The following is a 9,363-nucleotide window of genomic DNA, read 5'->3' as shown; positions in this document are numbered from 1 at the left end:
GATTGTGACAGCCAAACAGTGATCCTGTCTGAATTTCCACATCAGATGGCTGTGGTGGTGGCTGGTTAAAACTGTGCAGTCATGGCAGATGCATCCTCCTTGTGTGGCAGGACAGTGTTTAATGTTCCCCCATTTAACAAATGACCACAAAAAAAAAAAGTATTTTATTGTTTGTGAGGGAAAGGCAATCATTGCGCCCTGTGGTTTCAGTGCAGTTTCCCTGAGCCTCCAGCATAGAAACGCCATGTGACAGCACAGTCCAAAACAGATTTATCCCAGCCAGAGCGCAAAGGGAAGAAGTGCAACACATTACGAGTGATTTGAGCTTCGCTATCTGCAGGCTGACGCAGGATGTTTCCATGTCAACAGCCCACATGGATTTCACTACTACCCAAATCTCGGATACCTGTGAAGTCTGCTGGGTTGGGACCAGACAAACCCTGCCGATCCTGCTGCAGTGGAGGATTCCAGTCACCATCCCTCCCCACCTCGGTTTCCAGGGCTCTGTTCCTCATGTCAAAGGGGCGGCCACAATAATAAGGCTGATACCGCCTGTGAGGGTCCTTCTGGGCCCCTACAGCAGGCCCCGGACATGCTGCCTGTGGAGACCAAGATGCCCAAGGCCTGGCCCATGTCACCGCCTCCTGCTTCCCCCCCGGGGAAAAAGGGCTTTGCTTGAGAAATGGCAGCTGTGGTTTTCTGTGTCGTGTCGGAGGGTCTCCGCTGGCACCCAGGGCAGAAGGCCCAGGGCCGGGGCTAGCTCTGGCTCTTTTGGTTCATCACAGTTGGAGCATTTCGTTATTTCGAGGCAAGCTATTGTAAGGAAGTGCTGACAGACCCCCAGAAGTTGGTTCATATGCTGAGCGTGACTTGGGCTTTGCACGTGCTGCATCAACTAACCGCCTCACCACTTACTGCAAATTTTAAACACTTCCTAATCCTACATCCTACAAACATTGAAATGACTGTACAATCCGGCAAATACGGGCCACGACACTGCGGAAAGGGGTCAGTCTCGGCTCGCCCACAAGTAATGGCTCCGACGCCGCAAGGACACCCTCGCGTCCCCGCACCACGCATGCGTCAGGATGAAGGGGAGGGAGGGGGCATTATCCCGACAGAGTGCGCACGCACTGAGCATGCCCACTAGGGACGCGCCGAGCGGAGGCCGGGGGCGGAACCGGAAGTAGTGCAGTCAGCTGACCGGAAGGTATGGAGCAAAGCAAGATGGCGTCTCCCAAGAGTGCGCCCAAAGATGCTCAGGTAGTGGGGCGTTCTGGGGTGGCGCTAGCCGGTGGGGCGGGCTCTTCCCGGGGCCACGGCGCCCTCCTGGGGCCGGGCCGAGGCCCCCCGCCCGGCACTGGCGGCGGGGTCCACGCATGCGCACAGCGGCCGCCCATCTTGTCCCCCGCAGGTGATGGCTCAGATCCTGAAGGACATGGGCATTGCGGAGTACGAGCCGCGCGTCATCAACCAGATGCTGGAGTTCGCCTACAGTGAGTGCAGGCCCGGGCTCGCCACCCATAGATGGGAAGACGGCAGCGGCAGCTCCCCCAGCCTGGCCTGGCTGCCCCCAGCACGGGGTTGCTGCAGTGGGCACTGAAGTTCAGCAGGGCAAAAGGCTTTTTCTGCAGCTTGAGCCCAGGGGGTGGAGGACTTGGCCTGTGAGCCCCTTCCAACCCCTGGGGCTGAGGTGACCTGTGTCCCCTGGGAGTGGCCCTGCCCATGGACCCCAGGACACCCTGCCTGTGGCGCCTGCTCCAGCCACTCCAGGACCCACGCTGCATCTGGGCGAGGCCATGTGCAGAGTGGATTGGGGGATGCTGTGTGGTGCAGATCCTGGGCTGGCTGAAGGATGCAGTACGTTCTCTGGATCTAACATGGAGAGGGCAGCAGGGAGTTCAAGCCATGGGCTGGTTTCATGCCACTCATCTGCCCTGTGGGGCCCAATGAGTTTGACACCCTAGTCTCGTGCCACTGATGAGTTTGACACCCTTAGTGTAAGCTATGCCTTCATGTGGGGAGGGTTTGCTGATACGTTCTCTTGGTCTAGCCACAGAGCAAACAGTTATGTTTGGGAAAGCCTCTAGAACAGGGAAGAACACAAAGGAACGTGATAGAAGCACATAAAATAACAAGCATTGTAGAGGTGCATAGCAGGAGAGTCTGTTTTGTTTGCATTGTCATAAAAGAACAAGCAGACATTTGTCTAGATGTCATTTTCACACAATGAATAAGCTATGAAGCTTGTTAGCACAAGAAGTTGTTGAGGCCAAATGTTTACCAAGTGTTGGATGTTTACATAGATAGTAAGACTGCTTAGTTATTTGTAATGGTGATAGCTAACACATTCGAAGGGAGCTTCAACCTCATGCTTCAGGGCTTGAGACTGTCGCTAACTATTAGAGATCGTAAGATTGGTAGGGACTGATTGTTTCACACGTGCCAGCTGCTTGGTTTAGGCACGTCCTCTGAAATGTAAGCTTTGGCCATGCACTAGGCAGACTATAGGCCTATTTCAGTATGGCAAGTTCTGTGTTCCTAATGTTTCTGCAAAGTATATCACAAATACTTGGAAGTTTAGAGTCCTGGGGTACAGTACAGCTGTAAGCTTTCATCTTGGGTGAGGACTTTAATAAGCATGGGGCAGTTTCTCATTTTCTTTCATTATAAAACCACTGTATAACTCGGCACAGCTTGTATTGTTTAGGTGTACTTTTGCAATTGGGCTGCCCTGGATGGGCACAAATGACAGATGTGTTTGAAATGCATTAACAAATGCCCTGTAAAAACTGCTGCACTGTCCTGGACAAGCTGTTTTCATTAGCTTTTCACTGAGCAGCCTGTCGCACAAAATTCTGAAGAAAAGTTCAAGTTGTTAAAAACCATATTGAATAGATATTTACATTGCATGGTATGTATATTACATGGTAGGGATTTAATTTTTACAGATTATTTTTGTCATACATAATAAATGTCTTAGCATTGTAATATATTTGATTGTAATGAGATGAATCTTATTTTTCAGAGAATTTGTACATGTTTCCCCAAAGGGTATATCGTAAATAGTGCTTGCTTAGTTTTTGTGAAAAGTATATACAGTGTGAAAAGCAGTTTGTTTTTTATCCATATTCAATGGTGGCTTTATTCATTTTTCAAAGGGTATGTGACTACCATACTGGAAGATGCAAAAATATACTCAAGTCATGCTAAGAAATCCAGTGTTGATGCAGATGATGTGAGACTAGCAATCCAGTGTCGAACAGATCAGTCCTTTACCTCTCCTCCCCCAAGAGATGTAAGTAATGCTTATTTTCAGATCCAGCATATAACAAAACTGAGCATATAGATACTAAGGTAATAGTTTGTTTTTAGTTTTTGCTAGACATAGCAAGGCAAAAGAACCAGACGCCATTGCCACTGATAAAGCCATATTCTGGACCCAGACTGCCACCTGACAGATACTGTCTGACAGCTCCAAACTACAGACTTAAATCACTGCAAAAGAAGGTAAGAACTTTTGGAGTCATGTGGCATTTGTATTTGAGAAAGTGGTTAGTGTTGACATTGTTCTTTAAGAATGGTGCCAAAATTATTTAGATAAAAAGATGCTGCACAAACTGGTATATTAAATTGTATGGTTGAAATTAATTCTTTAGCAGTTGCCTTAAATTGCCTCCAATTACAAACTCTTTGAAAATATTTTTTCTCCCAATTATATTTGAATATGTAGTATATTGAAGAAGCTGTGTTGTTAGCCTATTGGATAGAGCAAAGGTTTTCAAAGCAGCTGTATTCTAGTGGTCTATTCGGTCAACCCAGCTTGAATATTGAGTATAAGGCATGATTTCTAGGAACATCAGGTACGGAATCTGAGCTGAGTGCTCCTGCATAACCAGAGTTTAAAAGTGAATTTGTATCATGTGACGGTTCAATATCCGTGTGACTATGATGGATGGCAGTTCCATGAATTTATCTGTGGAGTGAGATCTGCACTGTAGAAAGTTTGAGAACTTTTGTCCCCTTTGACAAATTTTGCAATAGAATGAATCTTGGTCAAAATAGGTTGCATATGAATACACACCCTCATTTTTCATTACCCTTCAGTGTTGCTGAGGATGGGGCCTGTTATCATGGTGGTAAGAAGTGTTTATGACTTTTTTAAGGTGATAATTCTAAACTGAAGGTGCGTGTTCTTGTCTCTGCAGACTTCTTCCTCTGCCGGAAGAATAACAGTTCCCCGTCTCAGTGTTGGTGCTGTTAGTAGCAGACCCAGCACTCCTACATTAGGTAAGTGACAGCTTGCTTGTGATTCTGTACCTTGACTTTTATTTAGGGAAGAAAACTTGAAGCTTGCAGGATAGATTTGAATTGTGAAAAATATCCTCACATTTTCAAAATCCTTTTGAAGTTTTGTTTTTAAAAAAATGATAAGAAATATTAATACTCAAACTTCTTGTTAACATTTATATCCAGACTGACAGTTTTAAAAAACAAAGGGTAGTTTCATGAAAGTAATTTTATTTCTGAATTACAAAAGCCAGATCATTTAAGCTATTTTTGTTTAATGCCCACATATTGCTAACCCATCCATTGTATTTCTGGATATTTCCATTTTTGTATTTCTGAATGGTTATACAAATGGAAATGCTATTTCAGAAGAGAAAAATAAATTTGTTGAGTAAATTGGTTTTGGTCCTTTGTTTTGATTTCTATACAGACTCTGTTCTGATTATTAAATGCAGCTGATGCTAGCTGGCTTCAATGTGAATTTCATTTAGGCATGTTTGAATAAATATTTTATGTGCCTGCTCTTGGAACAGGAATATTATGTGACTATGTGACTGCCTGCTTGCTATTGAATGCACTAGAATCCTTGCTGTGTGGGGATCTGGATTGGATCTAAAGGTGGAGTGACCTTGTCCATTGTTATAGTATAACAATAAGCATTCTTTCCTGTTTGAAAGTGGCAAGTTCAATTTTGAATACAAATTATATTATAGAAAGAACAAGTTGTGTATTTACTATAATAAGTCCTTTGATTAAATGGCTGTGAATTGCAGGTACTCCTTCAGCACAAACAGTATCGGTTTCGACAAAAGTTGGCACTCCGGTGTCGCTGGCCGGTCAAAGGTTTACTGTGCAGATCCCATCTTCTCAGGCAACAGTCAAATCAGGTAAAATATATGGTATAAAACAATGTGTCAAAGACCTCTTGTCTCTTTTTTTTTTAAAGACTACATAACTAGCTATTTGTTTCTGAGCACAAAAGCGCATGTTACACTACTTCCAGGAAATCCCCTTCTCGCTGCCTAACCGAGTTTTCACTTTCTTGAGCCATTAGGAATGTTTTAGTTACTGACACGCTTTTCAGCAGTACGGGAAAACATTAATGCAACATTAAGGAACATTACCTCCCAAAATACAACCCGTGTGCAGTTGTAATTAGTCAGCTCAAGTTCTTCATTTTAATTTAAAATAAAAGAGCAGTGATAATGAACTGATATAAAGAATACAGAATTTTGTACCTCTTGGAGAATGTTTTCTAGGAATGAGTGCAATAGCAGCAGTATGCTGCAGACAGTCATGCTCATAGTTAGCTAGAAAACTAAAGTTCAGGCTTGCAAAAATTCTGGGGTTTCTGGAATTGTTTCCCAAATCAGGATAGAAAGCCTAAGCCTCAGGCTGTGGCATCATTGCAATCCTATGATACTTCATTTTGGAAATGCCATTTTTCAAAGAGATTTCCAGCTATAGCGGAACAGGGGTCCCCAGGACATTAGCAGCTACAGGGAGGATTTTTGTTGATTACACTGCTGCTCATCGCTGAATACAAGCTTTGAAGGTGGGAAAGGCCAAGGCCTACTTGTATTTATGTAGTGTTTGACTACATACTTGGCTTTGTGACCATAATGTTCTTTTAAGGGGGTGGGGAGGGCTGTGCCTAACAGAAATAATTTTCAGATATGTTCTCTTACTTGTAAGCAGTGCACATGTGCCAAAACCATTGCAGTTAAACTCAGGCTTCTTCCCACAGTAAATAGAATATGAAAGCTTTATTTTTCTATCAGTATATCTGGAACAAGTATTTATTTACAATTATTGTTAGTTCAAACAAATGTAAACAGCTAGTCGTAAGCACACAAGCCTATAAAAAATCTCAAACAGTGTGAATAGTAATTCCAAGAACCCAGACAGAACTCATGTAATAGGTCAGTCATGCAGCAAATTTATGCCAGAGCGATGGTAACTCTCTTAAAAGTGTATGGAAATTAAATGGAAATGTCTGCACATAACAGATCTTTCTTCTGTGGGATGTTAGTTGCAATCAAAAATTTATACCTTCTCTACCATGAAGTGTTTTTATGCTCTTTCTGTCCTGGATCTGTAGTTCTGCTGCAGTGCAGGGTCAGCCATTATGTCATACACTTAACAGCATCTGATTTAATTCTTTAATTTTTGTTTTGCTATAGCCACACCAACTACTCCTACAGTTCAGAACGTTCTGATTAACCCTTCATTAATTGGATCCAAAAACATTCTTATTACCACAAATATGGTATCGTCGCAGAACACGTCAAGCGAGTCAAATCCCTTAAAAAGGAAGCATGAAGATGATGACGATTATGATAATTTGTAAAAAGGCACTGACCAGGCCTCCTCCCTTCTCAGGTGCGATTCATATTGAGTCGGATACCGGAGACAAACATTGCCAAAATGTACTTCAGCAGTTGTACAATAGTATGTAAATGTTTACTGTCCATATGGAATTAGGGGTGAAGAGCTGTAACTGAGGGAGTTGCACTGTGGTGTGATTCGTTTTGTGTATGTTTTTTTTTTTTAACCTTTTCTGTGACCCAAAACATCCTTCAGAACTCACTTGTAATGATAGTAACCGTTTGTTGTTATTCAGGATTTTTTGAATACTTGTTTTTCTTATACAACAGTCTTACAGCTTTGAAAAGTGCTATTGGCTTGGTGATCCTGTTGCTACAAATGAACCAGAAATTCACAAAGCAGACAGAAATAGGATAATGATTCCAAATAAGGTGTAGAACCTTGACTTCATCACTTATCTGAAATTTGGCTCTGAAAGTTTTAATCTGAACAAAGATGATTGACCAGAAGGGGCTCATTTTGAGAAGTGTCAGCAAGATTTTTCTGAACACTTACCACTTTCACAAACAAAGTTTGTGAATAAGCTGCAGACTCCAAACTTGAGATCTATTCACAACATTATCTATATGCCACTTCAGTGTGCCACTTTAGCGTCTTGTAAAAGGTAATGGAGTCAAAAGCTGGATGGCCAGATTTGTATAGACAATAAGTACTTTTTTAGGGCACTCTATGACAGACTGCAGTGTATAAGTGAGAAATGGGTTCAGACCTGAGTAAGTCTTGGTAGGCCAGGATGTTCACCAACAGAAACGTTCTGTTCAAGTATAAAATGATGCAGAATTCCCTGAGCTTGAGGAGAGCACTCTTTTTGTCCAAGTCAATTCTGGTAGACCAGCCTCACCAGTGAGCTTCAACTGTGAGAAACTCAGACCAATTGTTACATTTTTTTCAAAATTAAAAGACAGTTCTTGGTGCAATTGCTTGTTTTGTGCGTGAGAACACAAAGTACATCAACTTTTTAGAACCTGTTTAACCTTAATGCGTGTTGCCAGACTGGCTTTGCATTCCGTTTTGTTGGGTACTCTGTTGCTTACTTGTCAGGCATAGATGCTTCAGAGAGAGGTGCAAAGATCATTCGTAACCTTCGGCCTTCCTAATCCTTTACTCTCTTCCCAATCTTTAACAGGTAGAGGTGAGACGTATGAGATGAGAAGCATGAATTTTGTGTCCCTACTAAGATTCAAAAAGAAAATTGGGTATTTATACAGAGAAATTTTTGAGCTCTGTGACATCTCAAACTGAATCCACTTGCAAATCATGTATTGATAACAAAAAAATCACTGCTGCTTTGATCCTGCTTTGTTCTGGCATTTGAGAGGAGGAGAAGGGAAGCACGTGGTCTACCCAGTGTTTCCAAAACTTTTCTCCCAAATTAAAATTGGTGGCACACTTAGTGGTCTGTCAGCTGGATCCAGTCCATGGGCCTGATCCTGTATGCAGTGCTGGACCAGCCAGGAGGCAGTCCTGTAACATAAGGCCAAGGCAACTGGGGCCCAGTCCAGCCCATTTTTCAGAGCACGCTGCTGCGCTTTCATGGTGCACCTTTTGGGAACCACTGATCTACTGTTTCCTTCAAGATAGACATGTTCGGTCTTCTGGTAGGAAGAGTACTATCCAGTGCCTCTAAACAATCCCAGCCACTCAGCAGTCTGTTTTTTGGTTGCAAAGGTGGAGTGATGCTGTGTTGCAGCATGTTGCATGCATTTTGTCCTCATTCCTACATTGCGGTGTCTATAGTGCTGCCTTCGTCCATTTTCTCATTTGACGTGAATTTGGTTCCACATATGTACTGGTATTACGCACATGTGCTAAGGTCTATGTGTTTTGAATCCTTCAGTGCCTTTATTGATAAAGGAATATCAATGTCTTTGATTTTTTTTTTTAAGGATGTACATGAGAATCGGGTGGCAAGTAGAGAAAAAAGTGAATAGGAAAGAAGAGAGTTGTGTAGCTTGATTTTTTTATGAGTTAATTTGGGAAGAACGCAGAAAGCACCTCTGTTGTAAAATTAAATCAGTTAAGGTTTTTTAAAAAGAAAATCCCTTCATAGATTCAGACTGTCAGTCCAACCTAAGTAGTGATCATGAGAAACAAAGATCAAATTTTGCAAGTTTGCTTATCTGGAAAACTCAGGTTTATGTAACTCTACTGGTCTTTGCAAAGAACATACGTGCAATTCACCCAGTTGTTTACAGAAGCTGCAGCTTCCAGTATGGCAATATCCAGTCAAGACAGGGGACCCAAGAAATAGCAAGTGACAAGGCAACAATTTTTGTACTTAAGCATTTTTTTAATATAAGCCCTTGATTATAAGTCAGAGCTCAGAGCAATATTTTCTACTATTCAGGTTCTAATATTTGTATTTTCAAAACCTGCTGAGTTCATGCAGCAACGTTATAAAAACCTGATTGTGTTTAATAGTATTTAATTATTAGTAATTATGACTCAGTACAGCAGTGGTAGAAGGTTATTGGATTCACATTTGCAAGATAACATATTTAGGCAACTTGCAGAAAATAAAGTAGCTGTCATTCTGTTAAAGAAATTGGTCATATCATGAATTTTGCATTTGGCTTTTACCTTTTAGCCTATGGAGTCAGCAAACGCAGTGAGTAAGCAGGGGAATAGCCTGAAATTGAGGTTGACATGATAGGAAAAAGAACTACAAAATAGGCAGCCAGGAGA

At 42.3% G+C, this 9,363-nt stretch overlaps 1 protein-coding gene across 1 annotated transcript; it reads left to right on the top strand.

Annotated features, from left to right (window-relative positions):
* The first annotated feature begins 1,209 nt into the window (after window positions 1–1,209).
* TAF9B (TATA-box binding protein associated factor 9b) lies at window positions 1,210–8,545 on the top strand. Its single transcript, XM_090060846.1, has 7 exons — window positions 1,210–1,263; window positions 1,415–1,496; window positions 3,162–3,298; window positions 3,376–3,510; window positions 4,209–4,290; window positions 5,064–5,177; window positions 6,474–8,545. The coding sequence occupies exons 1-7, from the start codon at window positions 1,213–1,215 to the stop codon at window positions 6,638–6,640; spliced, it is 768 nt and encodes a 255-aa protein (XP_089916972.1). The 5' UTR covers window positions 1,210–1,212; the 3' UTR covers window positions 6,641–8,545.
* The last annotated feature ends 818 nt before the right edge of the window (window positions 8,546–9,363 follow it).

The sequence above is a fragment of the Crocodylus siamensis genome, chromosome 8, assembly GCF_052110815.1.
Source record: "Crocodylus siamensis isolate JL-2025a chromosome 8, ASM5211081v1, whole genome shotgun sequence".
NCBI lineage: Eukaryota > Metazoa > Chordata > Crocodylia > Crocodylidae > Crocodylus > Crocodylus siamensis.
This window is presented reverse-complemented; position numbering and strand designations above follow the sequence as displayed.